This window comes from Crocuta crocuta, unplaced genomic scaffold (genome assembly GCF_008692635.1).
Source record: "Crocuta crocuta isolate KB4526 unplaced genomic scaffold, BGI_CrCroc_1.0 scaffold24, whole genome shotgun sequence".
In the NCBI taxonomy this organism is placed as follows: Eukaryota; Metazoa; Chordata; class Mammalia; order Carnivora; family Hyaenidae; genus Crocuta; species Crocuta crocuta.
Window position 1 is genome coordinate 15,514,929 of NW_027530974.1, and position 22,901 is coordinate 15,537,829.

Here is a 22,901-nt window from a genome sequence, read left to right on the forward strand (position 1 = left end):
CCCAAACTCAGATGGGGAGAAATGGGACTGAATGAACCCCCAACTGCATCACAGAGTGAGAAATAGCTACATTTTAATCACATACATCAATACCTTCAAGCGCTTAACAGTATGAAAGTTGAAAATGTTGTTTATGTTGTAAAGTCCAAACATATACTTTCTTATTCTGCCAAGTATGAGACATTTTAAAAAATAAGACATCTGCATGGCTTCAAACTCCAAACACTCTATTAGAAGACATGCCGCGCGCAGGTCCAGATGCAAACTACGTGACTAGCACACACTTACGGGAACTAGGAGCCGCTGCAGAGCCAAATGCAGACTGACTCGGCTGTTGTCCAAACACGGGAGGCTGGCTGCTGCTTGGCACCGGCCCGAAAGCAGGCGGCGTGGGCTGAGAACCGGCAGAGAACAATGCTGCGGAAGAGGACAGGGCTCCAAAGCCCGAGGGAGCAGGCTGGCTGGCACCTTGACTTTGTCCAAATGTTGGGGTCTGGGTAACACCAAATGCTGGACTGGCAGATGGTGCTGAAGGTCTGGTGCCAAATACAAAGGAGGATCCTAGAGGCCCAGAGAGACACTTACGTCACCCAACAGCTACAACCACATAATCCTTAAGAAAGATCTACAAACCAGCAGCAATTTTTGAGCTTCTTTTCGGATACTTACCTTGCTGAGTAAGTCCCGTCAGGACAAGTTTTGAATAATAATTAATACGAGTCTATCATTTCCTAAAACCATATAGAAACTCACACAAACCTAAGCTATTAGCCAAGAGTCCCCACCTCCACGACCAAGTATTTTTAGGTAAAGGGATCCACTGAAGACGACAACTGATCCTCAGAGACATACAACGCACTGCAGAGATCAGCGGATGCCGTCCTCATGTATATACTACGTAATGCGGACCACCATCTAATGAAACAGTCCCCGGTGTCTGGTTATGTACCGACCTAACATTTCAGAAAGAACACCTGGAAAAATTAAGGATTACACTCTCGTCGAGATCAGGAAAATTCCTCCCAGGAATCAGTTCTATTAAACTGAATGCAAAGCGCACAGGATTCCATGTAGTGAACGGCTACAATCCCCCGGGTGTAGGTGACCTAACAGCACCCGGGCTGTTCTGTGACAACCCGCCACGTTACCTGCTAAGAGCAGACAGAACTAAACAATCCAACCACAACGTTTTTCTGTTTTAAATGCACCTGCGGAGCCGGCCGTGGTGGAAGCCCCAAAGCTGAAGGCGGCGGCCGCAGGGCTACTACTGCCGGCCCCTGGACCGAAGACGAACGGCGTGACCGCTGTGGCCGTGCTGCACGTGGCTGCCGGTTTGCCGTCCTGAGGAAACAGCAGAGCCTGAGAAGTGCTGGATTCCGCCGAGCTCCCGAAGGCAGAGCTGCTCACAGGGCTGCCGGCCTGTCCAAACACGAAGGCGGCCACGGGCGCGCTGGAGGCGGTGGTGGAACCACCGAATATGCCCCCGGCAGCCGAAGTTGCCGGTGCGCTGGAGTTAGAAGAACTGTTGTTCAAGAAACTAAACACTGGCTTTGCTGCACCTTGATCTGTAAGACAGAAATGAAGATGCAAACAAAAATCGTTAAGAACAAGGAATCACAGAAAGCACTTTCTCCTTCCCTACAGTCTACAAATTCACTGGAAAACAGAAACATTTAAGTTTTTTATAAAGATTCATTCATCCAGTGTACAGGTTACACTAAATTTTGATGTAAGCAAATACATTCACCTTTCCTTTGATGGGCGTCTGAACTTTGTCTGACGTAAGGCAAGCTCTCAGCAGTCAGATTAATAAGAATAAAACCATCCCTTAACTTCAACACATCCAACTGAAGACTATGGGTAACAGCACAGTGCGGGGTAGCTGTCCTCTGGATTTTGCAATTTATGTTAGCAAAATTGTAATTTATCCAACGACAGTCATTTACTGACCAGGGCACCCTTCACTCACTAATTTGTAACTCCACCTTTAGGACATACTAAATTTCTAAATATGTGCACATTTGATTCCTCTCTTATTAGACTGTTTTAATTACTGCAGCTTAATAGTCTGGTTGATAGTAGGAAACCTGGTTGTGTGCCTGCCATTCTCCCCCCAAATTTCTTGTGTATTTTCCCTTCCACGTGAATTTTATTTAAAAAAAAATTTATTTTTTTAATGTTTTATTTATTTCTAGGAGAGAGAGAGAGCATGAGCAGGGGAGGGTCAGAGAGAGAGGGAGTCACAGACTCTGAAACAGGCTCCAGGCTCTGAGCTGGCAGTCAGCACAGAGCCCGACGCGGGGCTCGAACCCACGAACCGCGAGATCATGACCTAAGCGAAAGTCGGACGCTTAACCGACTAAGCCACCCAGGCGCCCCTCTTCCACGTGAATTTTAAAATTAGATTAGCTTGTTACGCTCCACAAAAATTCCTCTATACACTGAATTAAGACTTTCAGGTATGGAAGCAGTAAGTCAAAGGGCTAAAAGGTACCACACTGGGAAGATGGTCTACGGCACCGTAACCGTGGTGTGGTGTGGTGTGGTGTGGTGACAGATGGCAGGTACACTGCGGTGAGCACAACACACACACACAGCTGGGGCATCACACTGTCTACACTCGGAAGTAAAGTAACGCTGTGTGTCCACTACACTTCAACTAAACACACAAAAAACCTGAAATTATATTGGGGGGGTTGGGAGGGAGACTATTCTCACTCAGAAACAGGTATTCATAAATAGGTCTTTCTGTTCTTTCATTATTTAGCAGTTACAAGTCCTGTTGCTGTTATAAAACACAAATTAGAGATGTTAGAAAATATGAATGACATTTGTCCAACTATTTATTGCTGATTTAGAGAAAAGCTCCTGGTTTTTACATGATGATCCTGAAACCACCCACTTTACTGAAGACATTTTTTTCAGTATTGTCTACTAGACCAGGCTGGTCATAATATGAAATGGGAATTAGTATGATTTACAGACACTGGAACCCTGGTTCACTTTCAAATGGGTTAATGAGAGGTTAAGAGTGTCTATTTCAATGGAAAGAGTATAGTAACACCATAATTATATCCGATTAGACCTGGTCTTATTTTTATTTCTTTCCAAATCGTATATAATTTAGTTTTTCTTTTTTGGAGAGTGTTCTGAATTTCCAAACAGAAAATAGACAAAAACTGCTCACAGCTACTCACTGAATTCCATTCTCTCCCCCTGCCCTCTGCCCCAGGTTAATTTTTCATTTTGTTCCCAGAGTATTATTCAGAAGTGTTCATGGGTGTTCTTTTTTTTTTGCTTGTCTGAAAATATCTCTATTTTGCCCTTACATCTGACCAAATTTGGCTGGATATAAAATTGTAAGATCAAGACCAGTTTCTTTTCTGCTTTTTTTTTTTAATATTTATTTATTGTTGAGAGACAGAGAAAGACAGAGCATAAGCAGGGGAGGGGCAGAAAGAGAGAGAGACACAGAATCTGAAGCAGGCTCCAGGCTCTGAGCTGTCTGCACAGACAGGGCTCACAGGGCTCAAACCCATGAACCGTGAGATCATGACCTGAGCCAAAGTCCAACGCTTAACTGACTGAACCACCAACTATTGATTTCAGCTCAGGTCATGGGCTTACGGCTGTGAGATCAAGCCCCATATCAAGCTCTGCGGTGGGCATGGAGCCTGCTTATGATTCTCTCTCTGCCCCTCCCCTGCTTGTGCTCACACTAGCTCGTGTTCTCTCTCAAAACTAAAAAGACTATTTTCACTTTGAGGACAGTGGTCCTCTGTTTTAAGGACGTGATGTTACAAATTAGAAGTGTGACGCTAATCTGATACTTGTTTATTTGTGGCAAACAGCTTTCCTCTCTTAGAGAGCATTCAGGGTTTTGGCTTTGGTGCCAGTGAGTGGGCCATTTCCATTTCTAAGGCTGGGGTCTTGTTTTACACGGAGGAAACACTCTTGCGTCACTGCTCTGCCCTCTCCTCTTCTTGCAATGGATTGGGAGCCCGGTCGACGTCGTCCATCTCCACCTCCGCATGGGCTCCGGGAAATGCCACCTCACCAAGCCAGCGTCTATGTTCCCTGCGCTGCTCAGCCCACGCGATGATTATATTTCGCCACGCCTGGTTTTTAAGTTTTAAAAAAAATGCTATTTCATTTTCGCTTCAGGATTTTAGTTTTCATAGTCCCCTCTATGTTTCAGAAATTAACTAGATTTGTTGTCTATGCTCCTTGGACACCTGATGATGACTGGTTAACTCTATTTGTGATCGAAGGCCTGCACAGGAAGATTTAGGAAGAAGATACTTCATGAGCCTACAAAAGAAGGCCCATTTTCCGGAACAGCCAAAGCTCAAACAGAAGGGAGAAACATGGACAAACGTGAGATACCGTGGCCTCTCCATCAGCCGTGTATTTCTCAGAATCAGATCTGTAGGTAACATCACCACATCGTAAGGGTCTGGAGCAGTTAGCGCTGAAAACCCTAGGCTGCTTCCCAGAGAGTCGTGACTGGTCTCTCTCCACTATGTTCAGTGTCAACCACTCCCCGACCTGCTTGCTGCATTTGTCCAGATATCAGAGATGCCATTTGTAAGAGTGTTTAATACTTACCAGCCGTAGTATTGGTTTGAGTTCCAAACGCGAAAGGGGCCTTTGTCGGCTGTTCTGATTCCTTCTCAGCTGGCTTTGCCACACTGAAGCTAAAGGTGGCCTTGGCTGAACTCTCATCTTTGGTTTGCTCTGAATTCCCGAAGGAAAATACCGGTTGACACTTTGACTCCTCGTTGTCCGCTTTCTTCCCAAACACGAGAGAAGTAGAAGTGACGGGCTCTTGCTGTTTCTCTTCTGTCCTTCCCAAAGTGAACACCGAGGCAGATGGAAGAGGGGCAGGCTCCGTGCTGCCGAAAATGAACCCTCCCTTGGCGGCGGGCGTGTCTTCCTTGTTTGCTTCTGGTGTCTTCCCCGTGAGCGGAGCCACCGCCAGGCTCTTGGCTCCTACGGCTCCAAAGCTGAAGCCGCTCTTGTTCTCGGCGGTCACGGCGGCGGCAGCGGCCGGGGCCGGGTTAGTGACACCTGCCCCGAAGCTAAAGCCTGCGGATGAAGATTTAGGGAGCTCCTCTTTCTTCTCCTGCTGCCCAAGATTAGACACCCCAAACTGAAACGGAGCTAACGACGCTGTACTGCTTAAACCTGAAGAGAGTCCGAACTTAAAACCATTATCGTTCTTGTTGTCCTTTTTAGCTTCTTCGGGCTTAGAGTCAGACGAAACTCCAAACTTAAAATCTCCTATTGGTTTTGAAAATTTAAAGCCTTCACTCATGGAGTTTGGAGACTCGGAATCTGAAGACACGCCTATTTTGAAGCCTCCCTGCTCTCCAAATTTAAAATCCCCAGTGCTTGTTAAAGTCTGAGAAGGCCCGGAAGACGATGATGGGAGACCAAATTTGAAGGATGAGGCTGGTGGGTTCGGAGACGAGGAAGATGTGCCAAAGCCTTCGAAATATAAAAGACAGCACACAAAGACAATGAATTAATGTTATCCTCTCAAAAACGTGCCCCTGAAAAACAAAGAGACACAGGGATAACTTCGAAAAGGCCTACTGTGAGGAGTGTGAAGAAAAACATAAACCAGCTGCCCAGTGTTCAGCATGAGAATCACGCCTCAGTCCCCACAACTATCCTGACATGTCACTTACCATTTGTGACACTGGCAGAAATCATATAAATTTGATAAAACAGTAATGGCGATGAGTCAAGGAAGAACAGACACTTTATACACCACTTTATACACCACAGGTAGATGTGTAACAGCACGAAATTTGTGGAAGGCAACTGTCAATGCTTACCAAAATTTCCAAACGATGTATCCTCTGACCCAGCAGTTCTATGGCTAAGTGTTTTTTTGGTTTTTTTTAAATTTTATTTATTTACTTCTTTAAGAAAGGCCGACAGCCACACGCAGCACCCCACCTGGACGTGCCTGGAGTCTTGGAAGCCTGACTCCCCTCCATCTGCAGGGAGCTCTCCTGGACAGCTTGTCTGGGGGCTCTGGGAGGGGAGCGCGGCTACTGGCGTGCCTCTGCCCGGACAACACTCCTCTTCTGTCACGGAAGGTAATCCTCCTGGGCCCAGGGCACGGCTTCAGGAGGGAATGCACATGGAGCAGTGAGGGAGGAAGGGGACACCTGTCTAGCCAGCCACACGGGCCAAATCAACCCTGGAGATCACTGGAGTGACAGAGGTCACAGCCAGATTGCCCTCACACCCTAAGCCTTTATTTTAAAGAAACTCAGACACATAAAGTGCCATATGCAATCCCAGCAGCTGTAAATGAAGAATGAAGACCAAAGTGTGTCCAAACTAATCTGTGATAAAATCAAGGGGACAGAAAGGCAGTATAATCTCCATTTTCTAACAAAATAGAGGGAGATAAAAATACATAGAATAAGGGCACATTTGCTTATCACGTGCATAAACAAACTCTGTTAAAGTTGTAAGAATGTAACCACAGTTATTAGCTTTCGTGGGGGCGGAAGGATGGAAAAGGAACGAATGGGGACAAAAGATAAACTTCTCACTGTGAATCCTGTCATTACTGGAGTTTGAAATCTTGCGGATAAATGCGTTATTAATCAAAATTTTAAAAAAGACTTCAGCATCAAAGAACCAGGAGAACTGCGCGAGCAGAAGCTCACGCTATGTTGACAAGATCAAAGTCTTGGTTTCATAATGCTTTTCTGTAGCTGAGTAAACTAGAAATGAAGTACTTGACTGATAAGCTCGAAACAAGAATGATTCGTGTGCCAAGATATTTATCCATTATTCTGCTTACCCACGTATAAATAAGACAAATGAAAGCCAAACTTCACAAGACCTCAGATCTGCAGATCCCTCTTTAATGACACATTCCTTTGTTTTGCTAAGAAATTTAACTGAAAATTACCAGACTCTCAGAAGCAAGTGGCCTAGCTACATGGTCTCTAAGTACCATAAGTGATACTTCCTTAGACAGAAAGTTAAAAATGAAGGTGCCAAAGACAACAATTAACTCGTTATCACCTCTGCCTCAGAGGGACAGATTGAAAGGTAAGCTGATTACTGTGCACTAGGTAGAGAACATGGCAAAGCACCAGGAGGTTACAGCCACATAATGACCTCAAGTAGACTGGAAAGTAGCGATCTTCTAAAACACCCAAATGCAGCGTTTTTCAAACCAGTTGTGACTCACTGCCAAACAACTAATTTTTGGGTTACAACCAATATTTTCCTTCTAAGTGAAGAAGGAGAGAAACGGGGTAACTTAAACCTACTAAAGGGTATAATAAAAATTGGTTTGTAAAACTTTGCTTTCAATCATAAAAACACCCTGTGCATGTGACAGATCACAATGTAAAAGGTTAATGACTGGTTAAAGTTTGAAAGCCACTAGGCCAAGGCATAGTTACGAGCAGATAAAGCTTGGCCTTCTTTTTTAATGACTTCACAGTCTCACCTTCAAAGCGTGTTCCCTTACCGATTAAAGTCTTTCTCACTTCTCCCTGACCGTTCCTTCAGATCTAAAATCTCTTCTCTCTTCCAGCTTTTATCAAAATTTTGACTGAAATGTACCTCATATGAAGTATGAAATCATTAATGACTAGGAAGACTTGGGCCAAGAAACAGTCTTAGCATAAATTATTTTCTTCCTCTTTTTATATTTACAGAAATATGGAGAGAGTTCTTTTTCTGGGACATACCCTGGGAAACCAATCCTATGTCGAGTACTTACAATAAGGCTCTAGGGATGTAAATTCCCAGATAAGAGTCAGGAAATTCATCTCGATGCCAACAGGTTGTTAACAGTGAAAAACAAGTAACTGAAACTCTCTCAGACTCACCTACCCAAACAAGAGAGAGAGTTCCTCACTCAGCTGCAGAGAAGATACCTCACTGCTGACCAGTTAATCTTCCAAATTTACAGTAACTTGGGAGACAGATGTGAGCTCACAGTGTCCAGAACAATACCTCATCTTACATGCATTTTCAGAGAAGGAACAATTTTAAAACTAAAGCTGTCTGCAAATATTTCACTTTAAAATGGCCTTACAAGGAGGCCTTCACCCAGGCCTTACCTTTGAACTCAGACTTTGTGCCTGGCTTTGCACTTTCGCATGCTATGCATTTGGTAGAGTCGGCTTTATTTTGCACTAGGCACACTTCACAGTCCCAGCTTCCCTCCGGTTTCTTGAACTTGTCTAACCCTAGGCAGCTTGCAGAAGACAGAGAGGCAGGGACGGTGCTGCTACTTGAAGCAGGTACTGAACTTCCTAAAAAAAAAACAAAAAAAAAAAAAACAAAATACAAAAAACAAAAAACAGTGAGGAAACACATAAAATTCCAATCCACATTATGTCAATATCTTAAGACACCACTAAGTCTAAATGTTCAATTAGTGTTCCCTATGAATACAGATAAAATGCAGAAATATAAACTTTACATTGTTAAAAACAGTAGAGAGCTGATTTCTTTTAATCTTATAAACAAACAGCTTACACTCACTTGGCCTAGTGACAAGCTCTCTTCTTAACCTAAGGTCTAAATAATCATGGCTCAAAAAAAAGTTATCATGCCCACAAATCAGGGTCTAAAAAACTACAATGTCCTTGGAGCACCTGGGTGGATCATGCGATTAAGCATATGACTTCGGCTGATCTCATGGTTTGTGGGTTTCGAGCCCCACATCAGGCTCTGTGCTGACAACTAAGAGCCTGGACCCTATTTCAGATTCTGTGTGTGTGTGTGTGTCTCTCTCTCTCTGCTCCTCCCCCACTTATACACACACATACTTTTCTTTCTCAAAAATAAACAGTAAAAAATTTTTTAAAGAAATCAAAATAATAAAATGTTCCTAAGAATATTTGTCAAACACAGACTCCACCAGAAGCCTACTAGTACTGATCCAAGAATTCAGCAGAATTGCAGGGTACAAAATCAACGTACAGAAATCGGTTGCATTTTTATACACCAATGATGAAGCAACAGAAAGAGAAATCAAGAAACTGATCCCATTCACAATTGCACAAAAAACCATAAAATACCTAGGAATAAACCTAACCAAGGATACAAGAGATCTGTAAGATGAAAACTATAGAAAACTTATGAAGGAAATTGAAGAAGACACAAGGAAATGGAAAAACATTCCATGCTCATGGATTGGAAGAATATAGTTAAAATGTCGTTACTACCCAAAGCAACCAACACATTCAATGCAATCCCAATCAAGATTGCACCAGCATACTTCTCAAAACTAGAACAAACTATCCTAAAACTTGTATGGAACCACAAAAGACCCCCAACAGCCAAAGTAATATTGAAGAATAAAACCAAAACAGGAGGTATAACCATCCCAGACTTTAGCCTCTACTACAAAGCTGTCATCATCAAGACAGTATGGTACTGGCACAAAAATAGACACAAAGACCAATGGAAAAGAATTGTGAACTCAGAGCTGGACCCAAAGGTATACAGCCAACTAATCTTTGACAAAGCAGGAAAGAATATCCAATGGAAAAAAGACAGCCTCTTTAACAGATGGTGCTGGGAGAACTGGACAGCAACATGCAGAAGAATGAAACTGTACCACTTTCTCACACCATGCACAAAAATAAACTCAAAATGGATAAAGGACCTGAACGTGAGACAGGAAACCATCAAAACCCTAGAAGAGAAAACAGGAAACAACCTTCTTGACCTCCACCGCAGCCATTTCTTACTTGACACATCCCCAAAAGCAAGAGAACCAAGAGCAAAAATAAACTATTGGGACCTCATTAAGATTAACAGCTTCTGCACAGCAAAGGAAACAATCCATAAAACGAATAAATAGGCAACCGATGGAATGGGAAAAGATAGTTGCAAATGACATATCAGATAAAAGATTAGTATACAAAATCTATAAGGAACTCACCAAACTCCACACCAAAAAAACAAACAACCCAGTGCAGAAATGGGCAGAAGATATGAACAGACACTTCTCCAAAGAGGACATCCAGATGGCCAACTGACACATGAAACGATGCTCAGCATCCCTCCTCATCAGGAAAATGCAGATCAAAACCACCCTGAGATACCACCTCATGCCAGTCAGAGTACCTGAAATGAGCAAATCAGAGGACTCTAGATGCTGGCGAGGGTGTGGAGAAACGGGCACCCTCCTACACTGTTGGTGGGAATGTAAACTGGTGCAGCCCCTCTGGAAAACTCTGGAGATTCCTCAAAAAATTAACAATAGAACTCCCCTAATACCCAGCAATAGCACTGCTAGGAATTTACCCTAGGGATACAGGAGTGCTGATCCATAGAAGCACACGGACTCCAACGTTCAACCCCAATGTTCATAGCAGCACTCTCAACAATAGCCAAAACATGGAAAGAGCCTAAGTGTCCATCAACAGATGAATGGATCAAGAAGATGTGGTTTATCTATACCATGGAATACTACATGGCAATGAGAAACAATGAAATCTGGCCATGTGTAGCAACATGGATGGACCTTGAGGGTGTTATGCTGAGCGAAATAAGTCAGGCAGAGAAGGACAAATATCATATGTTTGCACGTATAGGAGGATTAGGAGGAACTTGACGGAGGAACAAGGGGGAGAAGAAGGGGGGAAATGGTGGGGGAAAGGGAGAGAGGCAAACCATGAGAGACTCTTGAATGCTGAGAACAAACTGAGGACTGATGGGTGTGGGGAGGGGAAGGGGGGTGATGGGCATGGAGGAGGGCACTTGTGGGGATAAGCACTGGGTGTTATATGGAAATCAACTTGACAATAAACTATTTGAAAAAAAATAAAAAAATAAAACAACAAAAAAAATTAAAAAAAAAATAAAATATAAGATATAGGGGCACCTGTGTGACTCAGCCAGTTAAACATCTGACTTCGACTCAGGTCATGATCTCACAATATCTCCTTCCCTCTCTGCCCTTCCCCTTACTCATGTGCTCTCTCAAAAATAAACATTAAAAATTGTTTTAAATATATATACAAGATATAAATTGTAGGCAATATCCTAACACATAAAAGACATAGCCACAGACCGTATTAATATTAAGATTTCAAAGCACAGGTCTCTGCCTTTGAAATGATCATTTTTGCACAGAAGTGTTCTATCATCCACTTTGCATTTCAATTCAACACCACCTACCGCGTCCATGGCATTGACAGACATTTATTAAGGTTCTAAGGACATAAACACAACTGAAATGCTGCTCACCTAAAAGTGCTAACGGTCTAAGAAAGGGCAAGTAAACACACACACACACAGTAATACCATCACCAGAAAGGAAAGTGATAAATGAAGAAGGAAGAGAGGACTAAGGGGCAGGAGAAGAACAGATTCACAGAAGTGACACTGACATCTTGAGGCAGAAGCACAAGCTTGTGGGGAGCGCGGGGCACACGGGAAGCACAGCTCCAGAGAGCCATCGAGCACACGTGTTAGGAATGGAGCCGTCCTTTCCGGCAGCGCCCCCCCTCCCGCTCCCACATTTTCCAACCGCCGCACTCCCAGCCACCTGGCCTCTCTTCTACCGTCACGCTCTTCCCCTGCCAATAAAACCTCTCTCTGAGGTTCCATCTTTGGGCCGCTGTCCTCCTCTCAAGTGTCACCCGCTCTGACAGCTTCCTCACCTGTACCTGCGGTCCCCTGCTCAGCCACAGGGCCACTATCTACCTGGTTAGCGGGGCTAACAGCTCCTCCTCCCTCACGTATTTGTTAATTTCATCCTCTTCTCCTGAGCCCACGACCGCCACTCTATGCAAGCGGCCCTCACCCCTTGTCTGAACAGCCTTCTTACGGAGACCTCTGCTCTTGTTCCCCACAACCCAAAAGGTGCCAAGGAGTTTCTGGTTTTCCTCACTGATTCCTCCTTTAAAATTACTTGTTCCAAAGTTTTGTTCCTGCCACTCCCTTAAGCTGGCGGAGTGCAGGTTTGGGCCATCTTCTCTAGAAATGCCCTCCACTCCCTCACTTTATGTCGCCTCTGCTCCCATGGCTTATTTCAAAACTGCAGCCTAATGATTCCCAAACTTGTATTTCGAGCCCCGAGTATCCACAATAGTACATCAAGTCCTCACGTGTACGTGTGAGCTGCACAGCTTCAAACCAGCCCATCTTCAACTACACCTCGCTCTATACCCTGGGCTGACGCCGCCAGCGCACAGCACCACGATCTGTGCCTGTAGGCATTACTGCCACAACCTCCCCACCTGTCCTCTGGTCTCCAAATTTCGGGGCCTGCAAATCTAGCCTCCAAAAAGCCACCAGGCAATGCGTCAAAAATACACATTTAACTACATCACTCCTCTGCTTAAAATGACGGCTCACCATTTACAGGATGTCAGGCTTATTTAAAATATACACGAGGTTTCTTTACATGTGAGTAACAATACGCTTCCTAACTCAGTTTTATTCTCCCAATCAACTCAATTAATTTTGGTTTCTTAGAGGATCAAAGGCTTGCTTTTTTTATTTTTTTAAGAGGAGGAAGGGGTATGCCAGACGGGAGGAGAAAGTTATTTCAGAACGAAGGTTCTGTAAGCTTATTCCTGTGGAGATGTCCAGTAAGAATTAGAGACACGGCTCACCTCTTGTGTTCAGACACAGAGCATAGGCTAACAAATTCAGAGCTTTCCACGGCAGACACAAAACTACACATCAATGAATAATGCAATAAAAAGGAAGTATAATTCCCAGGTTATATATTCATAACGGTTTTTATTTTGTACCCATGTTACTGCACATCTGTACCAAATAATTATACGAGATTATTACAAAAATAGTAAAGAGTAATTTCCAGATGTGAATCTTCAGTAACTTTTTCAAATTTGAACAGAAAAACAGGAAAAACTCAAACCTAACTCCATTCTTCTTGCTGCCAAGTTAGAATGTTTTCATTAATGATTCAGTAACTAACCGTCTTGCAATATCTCTGGCAGCTAGCGTACAGGTATAGGTCTCACCATTAATATTCAATCACAGCTTTTTCGAAAAGACTGTCTACTCCCAAGTGAAACCTTCTCTGGAAATGACCATCTGCCACCCTCACTTCTACTTCGAGAAAAAGAGATGAAGAGAGATTTTGTTCTGGAAAACAAGGGGAGAAAGACTACCCCTTCTAAGATCTTTCAGCACCTGTGTTAGTCAACTGTGAAAATGATCATGAAAGGCAAAGTTTCTTATAAAAGTGTATAAAAAACAGGTACAAGTATGTACTGGGCTGGTTATCACACCGCCTATCCTGAGAGAACACGCAGACCCAGCCCTGGCAAGTCACTCTACCTCAGACACCTTAGAAAAATTAAGATATAGGAGGAAATGCTCATCCTGAAACATTAAAAATACTGAGGTTGTTCTCAGCGGGGAATAAATACAAGTGTTCTACTAAAATAATGAACAAAATTGTCCCAAACAGCCATACACGTACCTGGTTTCTCAGACACACAGGACACACATTTACTGTCTTCTCCGTTATTAGAAACACAGCATACTGGACACTCCCAAGATCCCAGGGGCCTTTTAAATTTATCTGCAAATCCTACAGCGCCCGTGGTCACAGTGCAGGTGGGAGGCGAAGCGGCCACGGTCACAGCGCTCACTGCAGCCACCGGCAGCGTCAGGACTCGTTTCACGCCAGTTCCGGGTTTCGGTGTCTCACAAGCTACACACTTGATCGCCTCGGGTTTATTTTGCACTAAACAGGTGTCACAATCCCAGGTCCCGACTGCTGGTTTAAATTTGTCTCCAAAACCCGTCCCTGCTGTAGAGAGAGTTGACTTGTCACTTTTACTTGGTGTTCCAATTCCAGTTTGCTTAGCAGCATCTTTTGCTGGCAACTTTGCTGCCTGACAGGCTACGCACTTGTCGTCTGTAGCTTTGTTCTGGAGCAGACAAGTACCACACTGCCACGGCGACGGCCCAGACGGCCCGGCTTTCAAACTCTCTCCGAACCCGACTCCACCAGAAGAAAAGCTACTTATTGCTGGTCTTGTATAAACTACCGGGCTTGTGGTAGTAGGCGGAGCAGCAAGAGAGTCTGCCTTTGGTGAGGTGAAACCTGGAACAGGGAAAAGAGTGTCAGTGATTAAAAAAAAAAGAGAAGAGAGAGAGAGAGAGAGAAGCTTTCTAATCAGAACATTAGCTGAAATGCTATTACTGGGAGAACATATATTCACACATTTATTGCAGACTTCCTAACTTCCAACATGAGCTACTTAAAAGTAGAGCTGTTTTTCACCTAAGCAATATTTTTAAAAACTTTTTAACATTTATTCATTTTTGAGAGACAGAGTGTGATAGAGCATGAGCAGAGGAGGGAGAGAAAGGGAGACACAAAATCTGGAGGAGGCTCCAGGCTCCAAGCTGTCAGCACAGAGTCAGACTCGGGGTTCACACCCATGAGATCATGATCTGAGCTGAAGTCAGACGTTCAACTGACTGAGCCACCCAGGTGCCCCGGCATTTTTTTTTTTTTTTTTTAATTTTGAGAAACAGCAGGAGCTGGGGGTGGGGGCAGAGAGCCAGAGTCCCAAGCAGGCTCCACATCATCAATCACCACAAGGCCCGATGCGAGGCTCAAACCCACGATCCTGGGATCATAACCTGAGCTGAAGTCAAGAGCCAGACGCTTAACCCAATGAGCCACACAGGTGCCCCAGCAGTTTTTATTAGTCACATAATCAATAAGCGACACTCAGACCTTGTTAAAATTCTACAAAAGATGTTTGTTTATAGTGTTATCACCTTCTTCCTCTAGGAATTTCTACTTACTATAATTCAACCAATATCTAATTTGAGGCTTTGATCTGTAGTAATTTACTACAGGTTTCGCTACACTCGGTCTTGCTGCAACACTGGTCTGCAGCATATTCGCAGCCTTCCTCCCGCATCTGGTTTTTCCTCCAGGTGCTCCCCTGGCTAAGGCGCTGCTGTGACGTCCTCTACGGTCAGTAAAAACCAGCTGAACAGAGTAGGTATGCATATTACACACCCGCCCCTCCAAAGTATGAAGGAGGTGTAAGGATTGGTTTTAATTATACTAAGTTCATACAGAACTTTCAAATGGTAATAGTTTGGGGTGCCTGGGTGGCTCAGTCAGTTAAGCATCTGACTTCGGCTCAGGTCATGATCTCACGGTTCGTGGGTTCGAGCCCCCCGTCAGGCTCTGTGCTCATGGCTCAGAGCCTGGAGCCTGCTTCAGATTCTGTGTCTCCCTCTCAGTGACCCTCCCCTGCTCATGCTGCCTCTCTCTCTCTCCGAAATAAATAAAACATTAAAAAAAATTATAAATAAAATGGTAATAGTTCAATGAGAAGTATGATGATAAATTCCAACAGAGATGAACCAGACCATCTGGAAAGGTCTAGAAATAACAGAAATGAAGACCCAGTCTGCCCTGGAGGAGCATGAGCTCATGCTACTCAAACACCTGCCCGGGGAAAGTCACCAAACCCTAACGCAAACAAATTGTGTCAACGTTCTCCAGCACAATCACAGAACCCTTCACATTGTAAGGGTACCCTTTTGGTAACCACTAAAGGCGTACTTAGACAATTAAGGTATTTACACAGAACCATGGAATAACAGGAGCTGAAAAAAGCCTTGCGCTACCAAAACGGCTGTCATCCAACCAAATCGATTCACTCCAACCTTTAGCCATGGGCATGACCTTACAGTCCTTTACTTCTAACCAATTAGCCTTTGTTTTATACACACCAATAAACTCAGTGACCTGTTTTCCCAACTTACTGCACCAAAGGAAAAGAACAGCGGAGGGTAAGAAGATACAGAATACTGTTAGAGATTTTCCAGGGCTACAACTAATCCAACCTAGAGCTAGTTTTAAGCATAAAGGCAAAACCCATATACCTCAGTTACTGCCAGCAGTCTAAAACATACTATTTTGATCATGATTAATGTGAGTCACTAAGGTTGGCAAAATTTTAACAGTAATCATCTCAAGGTTTTACAGATTTATTTTCCTTCTCCATTTTCAGGTTTTCTTAATTTCTTGCAAAAGAACATAGGACTCCTCCAAATTCTTGCTATTTAAAGAAAATTAAAGGGGAGGAGGAGTGGGCATCATGAATGCAAGCATAACTTCCATGAAGATATAGTGTATGAATCTGATGCGTGTCTAACCATTCAGTTAAGTAGCACCGGCACCCTGCAGCTCTAACCCAACGGTGTCAAAGCGTCTAAACTACAGGGACCCCTGTAGCCAGTGTGCTCTTCTATAAAACAAGAAAGCTACACCACTGATACCTAAATCTTGTCACAGAAGCCAATCTGATCTGGAAATTCTTATTCGATTATACATGAACACATCTATCTGCTCAGAAAATCTAAATTCCCTCTGAGTGACTAGATCACCTTATAAACATTTACACAGCAGTACACAGTCAGAATTGTAGCTGTCCTGATTTTCAAACTGAAAACTTATTTCTATTTGATGACTTCTAGTCACTGCCTTCAGGTTATTTATTGCTAGCTTTCAATTCTTGTTTCAAGCGAGTACTGCCCCTTACATGTACACATGTTCAAATCATTCAATGCTTTCTTCCTGTTTGGTCTTGTTAGAAGATGACCACAGCTGGGCAGTAATCTGAGAAGAACAAGGCAGTTCAGCATCTCATCAGAGAAAGGTGCGTCCAGGTATATCATCAGGTTGACTTACTTTTATCCCATCTTGGCCTGTCTCTACTAAAAGGCAATTCGCTGTCCCTTCTACACTTCGCTCTTTTTCTCCTGCTGTCCTTGCTTCCATAGGAGACGTCATTTTAGGACAGTCTTTGAATTCTAAAGAAGTAGAGTCTCTAAGATATTTACTCCAAAAGAATTATGTCTAATTACATCTACATTCCAGTCAACTTCCTAAAGTATGCCACCGACAACATTAAAATAGCACCACAAATTTATGATGAAGGTTTTAGAATATTTCACAGGCAGCTCTTATCTTACCAGGGCTTTTGAGAACATCTAGGACACTTCCTTCTTTCAGGATTTTTGCAGGTCTAAAAGGACCCTCACAATCTTCATCTGGCTTCTTCTTACAGCTTGTACTATTCACTGCAGTGATATCTTGAGCTGTAATTTTTTTAATTAGAAAAGATACTATGTCATGAAAGAGCACTGGATCGAGTTAAATGTATTAAAGAGAGCTTTCAAACCCAATGTGGATCAACTTCTAAAACTTCATGAAAGTCACTGTAATTCAAAGATAATGAACAAATTCACTTCAAAGTACAGGGTTAATTTGCTATTATAAGAAAGCAAACGTACTATCTCCCATACTATACACTGTACATGTTTTTTCTCCAAAAGGGCAAAAAGTATCAACTATAACTGTAATCCAATCAATTAACTGGTAATCAAAAAACTCGAACTCGAACACTGGAGCAGCTATGGGAGCGGGAGCAAGTCCCCATATGACAAGAAATGTTGTCAACCACGCTGCAATTTACCGTACTGATCAAACCAAACCTTCAATAAATATTCACCTGAGCCAGTTATTTCACTTCTAGAAATTCATCCTAGGATTCCATATACTTCAGTTATAATTTTGAAAACCTGGATGACAAATGCTCAATAAGGGACTGAGTCCATAAGTTACAGAATGCCAACAGGATGGAATACTACGTGGCCACAAAACTTCATTCTTAGAAGCACAGTTACAGGTAAAGACGAGTTAGAAAGTCCAGAAGATTTTGACTGATACAAGAGTAATGGTGGCTGAGTGACTACTTAGTGCTTCTACATTTTTGTTTCCTAAACTTTCCAAAATAAACCCTTAGACTTAAAATAAGAAATCTATGTTTTCAGTATGATAATGCCTTTGTGTTTCTATTTTTAAGGGAGGAAGTTTCTGTTTACAGATGAAAAGTGTATGGAATTGTATCAGTATAACCTGATAGGTGTGTTTCTGTGTGTGAGAACGAAGGGGAAATGAGAGAAAGAAACAAGATTGGCCAAAAAATGTTAAGTGTTAAAGCTGGGTAAACAGTGCATGGAAATTCAATCTACTTCTGAAAATGTTTCAAGTTTTCCATAATAAAAATAAGGTTCTTCTTAAGTGCTTGCCAATTTTAAAAGGAGTAGGTAAAGAAGTTTAAAAAAACATCCTACCTACCTCTACCTCATCCCATAAAAAAAATCCAAAACGGATCAATGATTTAATGAGAACTAAAACCATAAAACTCTGAGAAGAAAGCCCAGGAGGTTTATCTTCACAACCATGGATTTGGCAATGGATTCTTAGATACACATCCAAAAGACAAGCGAAGAAAAAAACTAAACTTCACCACAATTAAAAACCTTTGTGAATCTAAGGGCATTATCAACAAAGTGAAAAGACAATCTATTGAACAGGAAAAATTATTTGCAAATCATGTATCTTAAGGATCTAATATCCAGACTACATAAACATGATTATATATCAGCAACAAAAAGACAAACCAACTTGGGGCGCATGGGTGGCTCAGTCGGTTAAGCGTCTGACTTCGGCTCAGGTCATGATCTCGCTGCTCGGGGGTTCGAGCCTTCCATCCGGCTCTGTGCTGACAGCTCGGAGCCTGGAGCCTGTTTCAGATTCTGTGTCTCCCTCTCTCTCTGCCCCTCCCCCACTTGCAGTCTATCTCTCTCTCAGAAATAAATAAATGTTAAAAAAACAAAAAAAAAAAAAAACCCACAGCGAAGCATCACCTCACACCCACTAAGATGGCTATAAACATGGAGTGAAAAGTAAGCACGGTGAGAATGTGGAGAAATTAGAATCCCCATACACTGCTAGTGGCAACAGAAAAGGAACCAGAGGCTGAGAAAATGAGTTCTGTGGTTCCTCAAAAAGTTACACATAGAACTACCTACCATCTGACCAATCAGCTCCATTTCTGGGTATATACCCTAAAGCACTGAAGCTACTATTCCAACAAATACATGGATGTGAATTTTCATACCAGCACTATGCACAATAGCCCAAAGCTGGAAACAGCCCAAATGTCCATCGATGGGTGAACAGAAACACTATGGTATATCCATACGATGGCATGTCACTCAACCATATAAGGAGTGAAGTACCAGGATGCCTGGCTGGCTCCGTCGGTAGAGCACGTGACTCTTAAACTCAGGGTCTATTTTTTCTTAATTTTTTACATTTATTTATTTTTGAGAGACAGAGACAGAGCACAAGTGGGGGAGGGGCAGAGAGAGGGAGACACAGAATCCGAAGCAGGCTCCAGGCTCTGAGCTGTCAGCACAGAGCCCAATGTGGGGCTCGAACTCGCAAACCATGAGATCATGACCTGAGCCAAAGTTAAGCGTCCAGCTTCGGCTCAGGTCATGATCACACGGTTCGGGAGTTCAAGCCCCGCATCGGGCTCTGTGCTGACAGCCAGCTCAGAGCCTGGAGCCTGCTTCAGATTCTGTATCTCCATCTCCATCTCTCTCTCTCTCTCTCTCTCAGAAATAAATAAAACATTAAAAAAAAAAAAAACAAAAACCTGCTGCTTTTAGCAATTTAAAGTAAATTTTAAGGATACCCTGCAGTGCACCCAACTGACAGAAAAAGTAGAAAAATCAGCACCTGCCACAAAGTAATTAATCACGACTTCCACATTTTCAAGCAGCTTGTTAATGACAAAGTGGTGAGAATCGTTCTCACAATTCTATAAATGCCTTAAAAACAGGATAATTCCCCAGATGTAATGAAACACAAAGGCTGTTTTAACAAGTTGCTGCTCATCCAGTTATCATCATAATGCATTCATAGAAACCGGGGATGGACTGTCATGCCTTTCCTCATAACCAGACGTGAAAATGGCAATTTGTAAAAATCTTTCTGTAATATTTATTTAAAGAGAGAGAGCAGGAGAGGGGCAGAGAGAGAGGAAAGTGAACCGCAAGCAGGCTGTCAATGTAGAGCCCAACGCAGGGCTCAAACTCACGAATCCTGAGATCACGGCCTGAGCCAAACCAAGAATCAGATACTTAACCCACTGAGCCCCCAGGCACCCTAGTAATTTGCAGAAGTTTATTCTTCTTGAATTCATAATAACATCGAGAAAAAAAAACCCTTGTGGTAAAAAGTACACCTGAAATTGTTTGTTACTACTTTCTCTTACACTTACACAAGGCTGTTTTAGTCAATAAAAAACAGGGCTGCAAACATACAAAATTCCTATTCTGTGCCACTCTCATAATCTATGCTCTTATCTTCTGGCTCATCCAGAGCTAGAACATCTAACTTCTATGCCCTAGCTCTTTGGTTTTTCTTGTTGTTGCTGCTGCTGATTTTATTGTATCTTCTGAGGGAGGATCTAGTATTTTTAAAATTCCTCCCATCCCCTCACTCAGTGGACATGCCTGTCACTCCCCGGCACCCAGCTCACCCCATTTAAAATCACTCAGTGTCTTCCTACTACATTCAGATTAAAACCCAATTATTTTAGCATGGCATTCAAAATTTTTAGAACTTAAAGCTACTTCTTAGCTTTGTGACAAATTATCTACAGATTTCGAAAAATACCATGCTTTTTTTCTCTAGCAGCCCTGCACCTGCTGTTTATCTCTGGGGTAACATGCCCTTGCACAAAACGTCTTGACCTCAGTACCTGAGTCCAGATGATCCTCCACTTCCTAAACAGCAAACACTTGGGAGAAAACCACCACCATTACAACAGAATCCTATGATTTAACTATCTGATTGCTCATTTCTTTACCTCAACTACCCCCATTCCCGAAATGTTATGTATCACTACCTGCAGAGGCCCGCATAACCCTAACACATAAAAATGTTTGTGAACTGAACGCTAAACCCAAAGCTGCAATCCACCACAATTAGAATTTCACCTCAAAAACAATGTAGACAGCCCTTGAATTTCTTATGAGATTTCAATTATAGTAAACTGTCACCTTATTTTAATTAAACAAAAGATAACGGATACACTGCTGCAATGAATACCCTTCTCATAACCGGAAGTGTAACATATCCATTTAGTGAGCTGTTTCTGAAGTGTTACTAAAAACTATTGTCAAAGGTTGATATTAGCTCCTGTTTGCTTTTTAGAGCTAATTTCATTCATATGAAAGCATTTATTAGAATTGCCAAAGAATCTGAAATACTGATCTAATGTATGCAATCATTTATATGTAAAAACTTGGGAGAAATTTTTACTTACCTGAACTACTACTTGTAATTGGTTCTGAAATACTACTAGAGCCAGAAAGTTCTGCTGTTTTTGCAACAGGCACACTAAATGTGAATCCAATCTGTAAGCAGAAAAGGTATCCTTAACAGTCTACTTAGTTTTAAAACAAATATCAAATATGGAGCTTTTTCTTATGCCAAGTCAAAAAAAAAAAAGACACTGAATTTCAGGTAGATATTTTACAATCTCTAAAATTGAGATGCTTCTTATAATGGATGGTGTGTTAGATCTAAACAGTATTTTTAATTTCTGAGGCATTTTTTTTTCCATTCAAAGCAGTACATAAAATAATAATGTGCTCCCAATGCTCATTTCTAGGTTTCTATATGCCATTTTCCAATAAAAGTTGAGAATTTTATGGACAATGGACAGGTGTCAGGCACACAACAGGGAAAATGACAGAATGATCTGGAATATCTAGCTGTGACAGAAAACAAGAGCACAGTGAAAAACACAGGGTAGCATGTAAAAAGAGATACGCATGCCAAGATACATGGGGTCTTTGAACATTAAACTTACTATAATATCACCCAAAACACTTCTTTCTTATGAAAAATACACACATATTATAAGGCATAAAAACCCAAAACCTTTCCAGATTAAAGGCAATTCAACAAACACGTTACCCAAATGCAATGCCATTTAGTTGATTAGGTCTTGATCTTAACTGGATCTGGAACATGAAAGGACAGTCTGGGGCCGATGAGGAAATGTGAGTATGAACTACATTATTATACTATGTAAATCATTTCATGGACAGAATTATATTGTGGTTATGCAAAGGAATGTCCTTTTTTCTTAGGGGACATACGGAAAAGGTGTAAGGGTATTAAGATGTTTGCATCTTAACTTTCAACTGGTCACAAGAAAATAACGTGTGTGTGTGTGTGTGTGTGTGTGTGTGTGTGTACGCATAGTGAAAAATAAACAGGTGTTCGGTCATCCAAGTTTTCTGTACACTGACGTTCTTTAAGTTGGAAGAAAAACAGTGATTATTTCTCACCACCAATGGCATGTTGGATTTGAGAAATATACAGTATGCTTCCGAAATCAATCAATATGAAACATTCCTTGCTTGCTACTTACAGATGACGGAGGTAGTACATCTGCCTCAGTAGATTTTACAATTGGAGATGAAAATCGAAACATGGGACTTCCAGGACTGTTTGAGGAGGCCATCTGTACCTGGTGTTCCAAATTATTAAAATAACACAAAGAGTTTTTAGTAAAAGGAATTGACAAATAGACCTTAACGTAAGCAAATTAATTATCTGGAAGAATTTATGTCCTTTTAGATTTAAAAATCACTTATAAAGGGCACCTGGCTGGCTCAGCCAATAGAGCACGAGACTCTTGATTTTGGGGTTGTGTGTTCCATCCCCACGTTGGGGTTGGAGATTATTTAAAAATAAGATCTTAAAAAAATAAGTAAAATAATAAATAATTTGTTAAAACTTCTGAAAAATAAATGGAACTACTATAAAATCTGGCATCCCTTTGGAAAAGGAGTATATACTATCTTGGAGGTGAGTATTTATCTAAAGGAAAAAAAAATACCGTCTCTAAGAATATGTTCAGGAAAAGTAAAAGCCAGGATGAAAGCATAAAACATTTCAGGAGCAATTAATCCTACTTGAGAAATAAAAACATAAACCCATT

General features: G+C 42.1%; 1 protein-coding gene across 1 annotated transcript in view; it reads right to left on the reverse strand.

Annotated features, from left to right (window-relative positions):
* The window catches only part of NUP153 (nucleoporin 153), a 74,210-nt gene that overhangs the window by 5,916 nt on the left and 45,393 nt on the right, over positions 1 to 22,901 (reverse strand). The window contains exons 14-21 of the mRNA XM_077769987.1: positions 22,329 to 22,427; positions 21,213 to 21,303; positions 16,999 to 17,124; positions 13,466 to 14,095; positions 8,109 to 8,303; positions 4,609 to 5,490; positions 1,209 to 1,565; positions 289 to 561 (exon numbers count right to left, since the gene is read on the reverse strand). Of these exons, the coding sequence (XP_077626113.1) occupies positions 289 to 561; positions 1,209 to 1,565; positions 4,609 to 5,490; positions 8,109 to 8,303; positions 13,466 to 14,095; positions 16,999 to 17,124; positions 21,213 to 21,303; positions 22,329 to 22,427 (2,653 nt within the window). The remainder of the gene's footprint in view (positions 1 to 288; positions 562 to 1,208; positions 1,566 to 4,608; positions 5,491 to 8,108; positions 8,304 to 13,465; positions 14,096 to 16,998; positions 17,125 to 21,212; positions 21,304 to 22,328; positions 22,428 to 22,901) is intronic.